At 35.7% G+C, this 12727-nt stretch overlaps 3 protein-coding genes across 9 annotated transcripts in view; 1 reads left to right on the forward strand and 2 right to left on the reverse strand.

Moving 5' to 3' along the window:
* LOC127952811 (Fc receptor-like protein 5) overlaps positions 1–12727 on the forward strand; it is a 140874-nt gene that overhangs the window by 53146 nt on the left and 75001 nt on the right. The gene's annotated exons all lie outside the window — the stretch shown is intronic.
* Positions 2870–5072, reverse strand: LOC127952838 (myeloid-associated differentiation marker-like). Its single transcript, XM_052551683.1, has one exon. It carries the CDS (start codon positions 4791–4793, stop codon positions 3927–3929), a length of 867 nt encoding a protein of 288 aa, XP_052407643.1. The 5' UTR covers positions 4794–5072; the 3' UTR covers positions 2870–3926.
* On the reverse strand, positions 6124–7465 carry LOC127952839 (myeloid-associated differentiation marker homolog). The gene has a single exon (XM_052551684.1). It carries the CDS (start codon positions 7338–7340, stop codon positions 6495–6497), a length of 846 nt encoding a protein of 281 aa, XP_052407644.1. The 5' UTR covers positions 7341–7465; the 3' UTR covers positions 6124–6494.

A 12727-nucleotide genomic window follows, 5' to 3' on the forward strand; every position in this document is an offset into this window, starting at 1 on the left:
GATTATCTGTTTAGTTCAATGCATCTTTCAAATTCAATGTTCAAAAACCCAACAATAAAACCTAACAAAGCATATGTTTTATATGTTTTAACAACAGAATTTTGTGAGACAAAAATGACCTCAATCTCGCAATAAAAAGCAGCTTCTATTAAATAACATTGCTCAAGTTAATGGGTGAATGGCTTGGCTTCTGTTTTGCTCAAACTGAGTAAAACTCCTCTAATTTGGTCCTCTGAACACCAAATCTTAGTCCGGTCCTTCAAGTCAAATGCACATGGTGTGTGTCCACCATATCAGTCTTCACCCCAGAAATGCTGAAATGAAGATGCTGGTGTCCAGATTTAGAGTTGCATCCCATCAACAACCATGCAGTTTTATCTCTGGAACACATGATTTTGACATTACTCTTGACAGTTTATGCCCAATATTTAAGTGTGTAAATGGGTTAAACCTCACCTCGCCAGGTCGTATGGTGCACTCCAGGGGCCTCTGGTCGAGCTCTAGGATTGGGTAGGACAGAGAGACCCAGAAGAGAGTGGTTCAGATAGTGTAACTTTAAATTTAACATGCATGTGTTTATATTTTGAAAGTACTACATTTTAATTAATGGTAAACTTTATTTTAAAATTGTACTTTATTTATGTCCTTTCTATTATAATAACAAAAAAATGCATAATTACATGCAAGTAAATACATGTATTTAATAATTTTCAGTACATTTATAATTGCACTGTTACAATGACATAAAGAGTAACCAATTTTTTTTTTCAATATCTTATATTTTATTTAGATTTTTCATTATTTTTATTATTTGTTTTATTTATCTGTACTGTTCATCCATGCACACAATCATATAGATTTTTTATATATTATAATTTGACTTTTTTTTTTCTTCCTTTCATTATTTAAATGTATCCCACTCAAAGTTTTATAATAATTATTAATAGTATTTGCACAGGCGGTGGCTGTGTTTCTGTCATCTGATCTGAGCAGGAATGATGATCCAGCTCTCGAGGCTCTGTCCCGAGAGGAAGCTGCTCTGGCCGGGTCAGCCACAGGTAAGTACACCTGTGCCCTCATCAGCCCTCTGGATATTATCAAAATCAGATTTCAGGAAATAACTTCCATTTCACTGAGCCAAAGGTCTCTTGAGCTTCCTAACTGTTTTTCTGTACATATCAATAAAATGAAAACAAATATTAACACATTCAACTAAAACTGTTTTCATCCATAGCTGACACCATAGTCCCGGTTCTAGTACATCTGGTTTGCATAAGCATCCTTGTGCTTGAAACATGAGTCACGTTTTCCTGTGGGCTTTTAGCACCATTCCCTAACCCACGGCTGCACTGCGCATGCTCACTTCAAAGAGGCCTGTGCATTTGCTTTAAACTGGTTGTAAATGCAAACTGTTTTTGTGCTTCGTTTGTTTTGTAGTTTCTCTGCTGTAGCAACCGAGGGACATGCCTCTAGGTGGCAGTGTGTTACACTTTTTCAAATCTTCACATTCACATCAGGTTTTATGCATGTTGCAGTTACAGGTGGAGCAGGTGTCCTGGAGGAGTCATCAGGGGAAGTACTGGGGTTTATTACTGAAGAAGGACTTCCTGCTTTCTGGAAAGGTCACAGTCCTGCCCAGCTACTGTCTTTGTGTTATGGGGCAGTTCAGGTATGTGAAGATAAATAATGTATTATAATTTATGTAACATTTTCATGAGGCCAGAATAATCTTCTTGCTTAATTATTAAGCCACATAAAAAATGTTTTTGACCTTAAAATGATCTTGAGATCTTGAAAACTGATCCAATTTTAAGGGTAGAAAACGTTTCTCTTCTGTTCTGTTCTGCTACAATTTTGTTGCAAAAATATTCTATTCTATTCTGTGGAAATAAATATACATTTTGTCCTGATTTTAGTATTATTCATATACTACTATAGTAGTTATTCATATTTCTAATTGTTTTTTATTTTAACTTAAAAATATTTTAATGATTTTATTATGTACATCTGTCATTTTCTATTTGTTTTATTTTTTAATTGAGCTTTCGTTTATTTTCATTTCAGTGTTTTATTTGTAAATTTTGAATTGCTTGTATATATTTCTTTATTTTTAGTTTTTGTAATTTTGGTATGTGCTTGTGTCATTTTTAGTTATTTTATTTGTTTTATTCAATTTCTAATTCATTTTTATTTCAGTTTTTGTTTTAGTCATTTTAATAAACATATACTGATTTCAATTTGTCAAAACATTTTAAGTGTTTCATCTAATATTTAGTGTTTTATTTATATAGTTTTAGTTATAAATTAAACTATAAAATAGTTTTACAAAAGAATACTCATTTGCTGAAAGCCTGGTGAGGATCGTCAGAGAGGAAGGGCCTGGAGTTTCTTTAAGGGTACGAGTACCTTCTTCTGGTACGAGTTCTTCATCAAAGCCATTGTCAGCTTCAAGAGCAGAAAATTTTGTCATTACATTAGTCATTAGTCTGTATGTTTCGGTTTGCACTCTGCATTAGGATCTATTTCTATTTTCTATTTGGAAATAAGAATGTTTTAACTTTGCAGTTTTGCATTTCAAAAACATTTCAAATACATACTCAATATGGAGCATTCAGTCATCTGTTTTCTACAGTTTCATTTCAGTTTTTTGTTGGTCTGAGCTTTATGTCAATGTTAAGATTTTTGAACAGTGAATGGTCAAATATTTTATGGATAAAAAAAAAAAAAGTATTTATGTTCCATATTAACTAATGGATGAATTTGGAGCAATTTGAACCTCTGTGTTTCATGTTACTCTGGCTTTATTTGTGCTCATATTTATGTATTTTTTATTGTACTTTCTCACTGACATTAGTAAAAACGAACTCTCTTCCAAGGATCATAGTGGTTTTAATTTTACACCTGTGTACTCATGGAGAAAAACACATTGCTTTCATATTACAAGAATGTATGGCAAACAAATGGGTGACCTGTAAGATAAAAAAATATATAATACAAATTGTTTTATATATAAAAAAAATGTTTTCTGCTTTAAAGTTTGTAGAATTAATTCAAAATATATTTATATATTAGATTACCTTTAGATTTAGATTCTTCAGCCAACATTAAAAAGCCACATAATGTCAAAGTTAATGGACAAGGTCAGTCAATAAGATATGTTAATTAATAATAATAAAAAAATGTTACCATAAAAATGCATCCATATTATGACAAATAAAACAGAGACAAGTTAAAAATATGTTTTCATTTTTTATATATATATATCTTTTCATCTTAAAATCAACAGGGTAAACTTCAACCATTTCTTCATTTTCTGTGACACTACTTACGCTGGCTTTAGATTAAAACCAGCTACAAAATCTCAAAAACTTCTGATTGTCTCTCAATATTTTTCACATCATACAACCTTCCGGCTTTCTGTGAAAATGTACAACAACAGACAAAAATAAGATTGCTAACATGTTGGTAACAAAAGATAAAAAATAAAAAGCACTGTACAAAGTTACAGTCAAGTATATTATTGCGGAGTAACTTAAAATCGATACCTTCCTGTTGTACCGGTAGCCCTTTATTTTACAGTACTCTACATACTATGTACTTATTATGGTAATTACAATACCTATGTAAGGTGCTAACACTGAACATACCCCTAAACCTAACCCTATTCCATGTAGTTACCTTGTATTCCTAGAACTTTCTTGGATAAATACACAATAAGTACATGTAAGTACACACACTGTAAAATATAGTGCAACTGTTGTAGCAGGTTCTTCTTCTCTTCTGTACATAATGTGACTGAATAGGGTGCGGCCACATTTACCTTTGAATAGTGAAATCCCGTCAATATATCCACTCTATATACAATAACATCCTTACTCATGTTACATACGTTATTTTTTTATGTTAAACCAAAGATATGGCATGGGTTACTCTTGCACATGTTGGGTAAAGAATACTATTTTAACAGAGTAGGCCATATCTCCAATGTATACTAAGAAGTTAATGACGGTCATGAAGGTCACCACCACCAGATCATCCCACGTACAGTTTTTACAATCTGCTGGACGTGAGTTATTTTTAAATACATACAGCGGCCAGATAACAACAGCAGTTGCGTACATAGCCACAGCCAGGATGTTGAAGCTAATGACCACATAGTCGAAAGAAAACGGAAAGATGGAAGACAGTTTGGCGATGGTGACGAAAATAATCAGCAGTGAAAAAATGAAGCATAAGGAGTAGACGGCCACACACCACTCTGTTCCCGGAGACTTCCTATATTCGAAGGGGCTCAAAGACATAAATATGATGCATGTGACGAATGTCTCCAGGATCTTGAGGAGACCGGGAACGGTGGTGAGGAAGCCGCTCGTTTCACCAGGCCTTTTGTGGACCAACCAGACCTCGGCGGCGTACAGCCCGAAACACAACCAGGACACCGCAGACGCCCCGATCTGCCTGGATTTGGAGGAGCTGGCGAAGAACGTGGGGTATATGATCGCAATGGTGAACATCATAAGTGTAGCCAACATAGCAAAAGCCATGGTGAAGTCTTCCCAGGAAATGGGCACTTTGCTGTTCAGGTTCAGGTTGGTAAACTCCAAAATGAGGATCAGGAGGGTTGTGAAACAGCAGAAGCACCAGCAGAACATGCACCAAGCCCAATGGGACTTGGCTTCAGTCGGGATTCCCGCTGATGCCGCCAATGCAAAGCAGATGCATGTCAGAACCACCGCCACCATCCGAACAATGCCAATAGGCTGAATCAGTGATCTGAAATCCACATGCAACATGATGAAACTGTTTCAGGAATCCCAAAGCCTTTGTTTTTTTTTTGTTTTTTTCAGATTTCCAATGCTTCTGTTTTTTAGAAACTGGGTTACATTCTTCAGAGGATCTTTGTGCAATTTCACCATGCAACAAATGTCAACAAATCCATAACAAATCCAGTCAAACTCGTTTTTCTCCAAACACTATTCCACAGGGATTCTTTAAAAACCAATAGCCAAAAGTTCTTCTCTGTAGTAAAACTTCAGTTCCTTCTCACGCGGCAGCGAACCTGTTCGATCATGTTGACAGGAGAACAGACGCTTTTTCGGGATTATCACATTTATGACCTTTCTCTTGGTTCTCATTGGTTGCTGATCTGCTGTTGTCCTATGAGCTGATTTCAAACCCTGGACTCTGGTCTAGAGCCAGGCTCGTTCTAATCACTTCCACCTACTGGCTTCAGTCCCACTTCAAGATACCTTTCGGTTTAATCACAGGAACGTTTGGATTATTCTTTTACTCGTCCTGATAACAGCATGATGTGGAGTACTAGGTTATATAGATCAAGAATGTTTTACGGATAGAGCAAACAATCTTGCAAAACTCTTTGTCTATAGCTTTCACGTTCATTGCTCAATATCTTCAGTTTCGTTTGATACTGAAGCCCATAATAATAATTAACCCTGTTTTGGTAAAAAAGTGTGACATGAAAAGTTAGTTGAAATTAGGAAAAAAAGTTGAAATAAAATGGGGACACAAGTCAAATTTATAACATAAGTGATAAATATGAAAAAAAGGTAAATTATGACATGAAACGTTAAAGTTATGAGGCCATCAAATTAGCATTTGATAACCAGAAGGTGTCACTTTACTTCTTGATCTCATTTTGATTTCCTCTTCTGGTGTTTTATCATTTAAACCGAACAAATCTAGTCTGTTTGTGTTGTTTTAAATGCCAGCTGCTATTTTCATGTTGAAATCCAGGTTAAAATATAATGCTAGATAGACATAACAACATCAACTAAAAGATGTTTAACTTTTAAAAACTAAAAAAACAATCTACAGGGAACTAATTGGACAATGTTAGTGGGTGTATTTCCATGGGTTGGAGTCCTGAAACACCACTGATAACAAAATTCATGAGGCTTTTTGAGGATGAAAACGGTGACATTCATTGGGAATTTCAACATCTCTCAACACTCCCCGTGACCTTTAGTACATTAATAGTATCCGTGTTGTAAGCATGTGTTACATGAGAGTCAAAATAAGGATCAAAGATCAATATTACACTGACACTAACTGTTAGAGTTATGATGCTATAAATCCATTAACCATGGAAACTGATGTCTCCTCAAGATCTTTTTATTTCTGCGGTTTCACTATTTGCAAACACTGATAGTGGACAGAGAACAAGTGAGTGAAACCAAAATAGATACATAAAAAAAAAAAAAATGGTTAAATGATTGTATATTATGTGTTTGTCATATTTTTTTTAATATTTAAAAAAAGCCTCATAACATTGTTTAGAGTGCATTAACATCAATAAACTTTCAGTAAGATTAATATAATAACACAATCAGTATGTGCATGTTTAAAACTGCCTGTATAACAACTGTACTTCCCATCCTGAGCTGATGCCAAAAACTAATTACATTTACATTTAATAGATTTTACATTTTCAAACTTACATCACACGCACTTCATCACACAACCATCGTGACATTCTAGGCAGGTGAAACAAACACCAGACGCACCGAGTAAACCGTATCCACGATGTAGACGATCAGATTGATGCAAGTCATGAAGGACACAACAGCCATGTTATCCCAGTAACAGGCGAAGCAGCCTGGTGGTCTTGGATTGTTCTGGAAACTGTAGATAGGCCATATCACCACGGCCGTGAGGTACATTAAAACCGCCAGTATGTTGTACCCCATCAGACATTTGTTCAGCGGGATGGGGATTCGAGACATCAACTTGCCGATGGTGAGGATGATGATGAGGAGAGCGATGATGAAGCAGAACGAGTAGACGGCCACACACCACTGGAGCCCAGGGAACCAGCTATAAAAGGTATAATTCAGAGAGATAAAGATGATGCAGGCCACGAACGCCTCCAGGACCTTCAGCAAGCCCGGCACGGTGGACAGGAACCCGCTGACCTCCCCGGGTTTGGCTCGGGTCAGTCCCACCTCGGCTAAGTACAGGCAGAAGCACACACAGGAGATCACTGTGGCTGCGATCCTGACCGAATGTCTGGAGGTCACGTAAAACGTGGGGTAGATGACCGAAGCGGCCAACAGCATAAGCGTGGACAACATCGCAAAAGCCGTTGTGAAGTCGTCCCAAGAAATGGGCACCTTGGTGTTGAGGCTGGTGAACTCCAGGATGATGATGAGGAGGGTTATGAAACAGCAGAAGAACCAGGTGAACGTGCACCAGGCCCAGAACGAAGAGCTGTCGTGGCCTTCAGAAGCCACCAGGCTGAAGGTAATGAGCGTTAGTGTGAACTCAAAGAGGCGGATTATTCCCACCGGCGAGGTGAGAGATTGAGTGTTCAGGGTTACCATGATGATGACGCTTAAATTGATGTTCAGTCTTGATTTTGATGCCTTCAGCCTTTAAAATGTTGTCTTCTCATTGACTTCTCTCTCTCATACTCTCCAAATGACTTGGCTTTTCGGTTGCTTTCCCCGTATGGACTCCAGATTAGTCATCACCTCCTAACCTCACCCAGAGGGAAAGCGGTCCAGGGAGTGGCCACATTCTCTCTTTACTCGTCAGCTTGTCAGTAAGTGTTAGGAACTGGGAGGACCCTGAAACCACTGTATATATAGAAGTGAATTTAATTATTGCAGTAGGAAAGCAAACAAATTAGGTTGTGAAAATAGGTTTGTGTCTCTACAGGGGAGTGCTGGAGAAACTGACAAAATGGGCTGGACTTACTGTAACTGTGTACAGAGTCAGATCACACCTATTGACACAGATACAAACTATTAGAAAGGCACTGTGTCATTTAAAATGTAAAATTAAGCCATATAATTTCATCTTCAATACATAATGTTAAATATATGAGTATGGAGTAAATAATCTGCAAAGTGCATTTAACTATTTGTATTGATATCAATGGAAAAGAAAAAAATCCTAAAAACTCACCTAAAATATTACATTATCTTATGTTTTCAGATATTTTGCATTTACTGCAGCATAAATTATGTTTTATGACAACTTCACATTTGCATTGCGTTTTCTTGATGATTTAAATGCTGAACTTCCACTAGAGATATAAAATTTGTTTTTACAGACATGCCATATGTATAATCTCTTTAACAACCCACAATATTCACAGTCTTGTTTAATATGAAGATAAGATCCAGTTTAAAATAAAAGGGTTATCATGAATAGTGGAGTATTTAAAGTTAAGTGCCATTGGGAAATTAAGCCTATTATGATTTAAAAAAAAATGTTCAGTATCACAAAGTGATTAAATACCATTAAAAGTAGGCTACATAAAATAATAAAAAAATTAAATTCTAAGTTGTCAGCACAGACAGACTTGGAGATAAATGTAAAAGTAGGGACCAAAAAGGTATCATTATTGGTGTTCCTCTTAATATAGGTATGGAAGAGGTTAAAGGTAACTTAAAGGGAGGGAAGATAGTACATGCACAAAGGATTAAATCAGGTGCATATTGAAACAGAAGAGACACTGAAACTGTAGTAATTTCAAGAGAATGAAATTCCAAAATGAGTAATGATGGGTGTGATGAGCTACATTGTAAGAGAGGATATACCAGGACCAGTTTAAATTGCCAAAGGTTATATACCAGATGTTTTAATTGGCAAATTGCTACAAGACTGCATGTTGCTACAAGTTGTAGGGAACAGTGTAGATGTGCTCGGTGTGGAGGAAACTGAATATGGCAAATGTGAGGAAGGCGTACAACCAAAGTGTTGCAACTTTGGAGAGTCACATTGGGCAGCATTCAGAGGATGTGAAGTATTGAAAATGGAAATGGAGATTTAGAAAAGGAGGGTGGAGAAGACACTAACATATGCAGAGGCAGCAAAACAGGTTAAAGGACAAACTAAAAGCAAACTAAAAAGGTCAGGCAGGGGTTTCTGTTGAAGGAAACAAAGTTCCGGAAGAATTTATGATGATTTAAAATAAAAAAAATAGTGCGATTTATTGCAGGAGTTATAAATAGTACAGCTGGGATTGAATCTAAAACACAGAAGACTCAGTTCGTTGTTATAGCAGTATCTTGGAATGACAGGCCTGACCTGGGGAGAAGTCAGAGATGAACTTCAGATAAGATCAAGTCAAGAAATATGTGGATAATGCATATAGATGATTTCAATAATTCAGTGGAATGTAAAATCTCTGATAGCAAATGGTAATGAATTCAAGCACTTTATTGAAGATTTAAGTATAAAACCAGATATAATATGTGTTTAAGAAACTTGGATGAAACGTTGTTTAGATTTTGATATACGAGGGTGTAGTACGGCATGATAGGAAAGAAGGGGCTGGTGGTAGGTGTGCAACATTTATTAAACAAGAAATTGCTTAAGAGATAGGAGGGGAACAAGGATAGATGTGGACACAGGAATGGAGTCTGTGCTGGATTGGACAATAGTTTCAAATAATTTGGCTAGTAAGTTTAATTGGGAAGTTTGGGGGGAACCTAGCATTGGGAGTGATCACTACCCAGTATTTATACTATTGGATATTGAGACGCATAGAACTGTAACTCAAAGAGAAGGAATATTGGTATTGGTATGGACTAAATTTGAGGAAATGTGTGAGGAAAAAATGGCTGAAATTGATTCAGATCAAGATTTTGATATCCTTAATGAAAAGTATACACTTAAAAAAAAAAAAAAGTGAAGTAGGATATACTTGAAAAAGCTTGGAAACAATTCTCACTAAGAAAAGGCTAATTCATTTACAAACATTTGACAAGTAAAATCCTAATCATAATTATTAGGAACTTTAAACAGAATTTTATTGACTTGGTTTGTAAATTTTACTTAAATATGTATCATCGCTGTAAAAAAAGAAAAACAAAGTGTGCTGTTAAGTAACAGTAATTTAATGCACTGAATAAGAAATATAATAAGCAAGGTTTACTTCATTTTTATTTATTTTGCTAGGTTTGCACACATTTATTTTAAGTAAAATTTAAGTACTGAATTAAGTCAAATCTTTAAGCATGTAGACAGACTGTTATCCTTTTAAGATAATATGTCCATTCAGTAAATTTCTTATCTAATTAACCACAGAGACCTCAATACTTGGTACATCATACACAATGATGGTAACAAGAGTATGAAAGGGTTATTTTGAGTAGAAAATTAACTCCAGATGTCACAAAACCATACTTTACTAAACCTAACATCAAAGCAACCATAAAACAGTGTAAATACAGCTCGAAAACAGTGAAAATTTTTAACATTTTTAATTATTCATGCCTCAGTGCATGATGGGAAATATGGGATCATAACTTTGATATTTACTTAAAGAATCATTTTAAACTTAACAAACGGTTCCAAGTAAAATATACTTATGAGTTCCAACTTTAATTTCTACAAGTGTAAATTGAGTACTAGAATTACTTTTAACTTTTTTCATTCTTGCCTTAACTAAATTATTTAATGTAGAAAAATGGGAAAAGTATAAGAAAAGCGGTTCCTTGGTGAACAGAAAAGTGTTTTAAAGATGTGAGAGATAGGAATAATGCTTTTAAACTTCTTAAGAAATAGCATAATTACAATCATCTAGTTTTATTTAAGCAGTTGTGAGGAGAACTATAAGGCAAGCTAAGAGAGAAAGCTGGTGTGGTTTCTGTAGTGGAATCGTAAGAACAATTCCAGTAGGTGATGTGAGGAGTATGATCAAGACAATGGAAGGTAATAAGAAAGAGAGGAAAATCAGTAGTAGAGTCAGGAGGAGAAATAGCTGTAACAGATGAGGACAAAGCAGAAATGCTAGTAAAAACATTTGCACAAATTCATGGTTCAGGGAACTAAAGTGAGGAAGGAAAGAGGAGAAGAGAAATAACAAAGGATCAGCCAATTAACTTCCCTTTCAATAGAGATGAATTGAAGAGAGTTATTTGTAATGCTACAAAAAAACGTTCATCTGCTTCTACTCATTTAAGAGCTGCTGGCATTTCACTGGCGGTTTGCCCTGGGAACTCTGCAGGTCTTGTCCACACTAATACGTTTTAATAGGTATGCGTTTCAATGCGTTTTAATAGGTATGGCTCAGGTTTGTTCTTTACCTTCTGGCCAGATTTTAGATTGAGGCTGTTAACATCTAAGATATCATGAAGTCCTACAGATTTTGCTCCGCTTGGAGAGAAGGGAATTCTTGTGGAAATTTAAGGCTTGCCTTCCTGAGACTATGGCAATGTTCTTGAGTGAACACCAGGTACTCCAGGAATATAGATCGGCTAACCTAACAGATGAGTTTGTGTTGACTCAAGGGATGTTTGTTCTGCTATCTTGAACCAAATCTGACAAGAGTATTGAAACTGCAGCAGGTCTTGAGTCCAGCTCTTACATTCAGGGTAAGAAAGGAGTTCGAGGAAAACGTGTCTGACCTTGATCAGAAGCGATTTAGTTTTTTCCCCCCTTTAACCTGCCGTTCTTCAAATGAACATTTAAGTTCCTTCACATTCTGAGACTTTTCAACAAAAGAGTCTTTATGCAAATCAACAAAGGAGTCTTTATGCAAATCAAACTGACTAGTCTGCAATTTTTTTTTTTTTTTTTGAAGCAGCATAACTTGAAGATGCCCTCTGATCTACTAATCTAGATCAAATTTGCCTCATGGTAGTCTAAACACTGCCACGAACAACGTTTTTATAATTTGCTTAAGTTCTGCTTTCCAATAACTACAGGTATAAAGCTGTACTAATGAAGGAAACAGCAAAAAAAAGTGTATTTTAACAAACAAATTATAAATAAGGACTGGTGAGCTAATTAATTAAAACTACCACTAACTCAAAAGTTAAGAAAACATCCGATCTCCCGAGAAAAAAGAAAAAAAAATCAAGCACAGCAAAAGTCTTCTGGACCAGCTCAATTTGCCTATGCTTTCTAGGTACTTTGTGGTATCTAAACAAGCTATCACTCCCCATCCTTAAACAAACGAGAATAAGGAAAAACAAGACTAAATGCAAACACAAAACTGAGTTCTGAGGGCAAACCACCAGTGAAGAGCCAGCAGATGCAGCTCTTAAATGAGTAGAGCCTCAGGTGTTTGTAAAAGTCTCTGCCCCCAATCACTAAGCAGCTGCACTCAGGATGAAAGAGCAGGGGCTCGTAACAGCTCTTACATTGAATATCTGTAAAATAATGGAACAGATGATAATGGAAAGGATGACATGATTTTTTGAGAAAAAAAGGATTCATATTAAAGTGGTTTTAGAAAAGGAAGAGGAACAGTGGATCCTATTGTATGTTTATAAAAATGAAATTAGGACATATAGAAGGCTTATGAAATGATGTGGAGAGAGGGTTTTTTGATAAAATAAAAAATTATGAATATAGGTGGAAGAATATACAATTGGTTAAAACATTTTTTTTGTCGAACAGAATCCATCCAGCATCCAGGTAAGAACAGGGAATGAAGTGTCAGATACATTCCAGATAGAAAATGGAACTCCACAAGGGGGTGTAATACGTTTCAGGAGAAAAGTAAGGAAGAGGGTTTTTCCAGAAGAAAGTTTGAAGATGTATGAGAAATCATTAGAAGGGGTGAACGTATCTAAGTTTTTAGGTATTTATTTTTATGCTAAACTTACTTGGGCTGAATATATAAATAAAATAGTGGAGAAATGTTAGATGGTGTTAAACTTCATGAGATGTATAAATGGAGTGGAATAGGGGCAAGTTTTTCTTCATTAAAAACAATCTATTTAACACTGATACAGTCTGTGTTTGATTA

The sequence above is a fragment of the Carassius gibelio genome, chromosome B3 (genome assembly GCF_023724105.1).
Source record: "Carassius gibelio isolate Cgi1373 ecotype wild population from Czech Republic chromosome B3, carGib1.2-hapl.c, whole genome shotgun sequence".
NCBI classification, from domain to species: Eukaryota; Metazoa; Chordata; class Actinopteri; order Cypriniformes; family Cyprinidae; genus Carassius; species Carassius gibelio.

Excerpts from the sequence above, each read along its gene's own strand:
- LOC127952838 (XM_052551683.1), bottom strand. The coding sequence starts at position 4,793 with ATGTTGCATGTGGATTTCAGATCACTGATTCAGCCTATTGGCATTGTT.
- LOC127952839 (XM_052551684.1), bottom strand. The coding sequence starts at position 7,340 with ATGGTAACCCTGAACACTCAATCTCTCACCTCGCCGGTGGGAATAATC.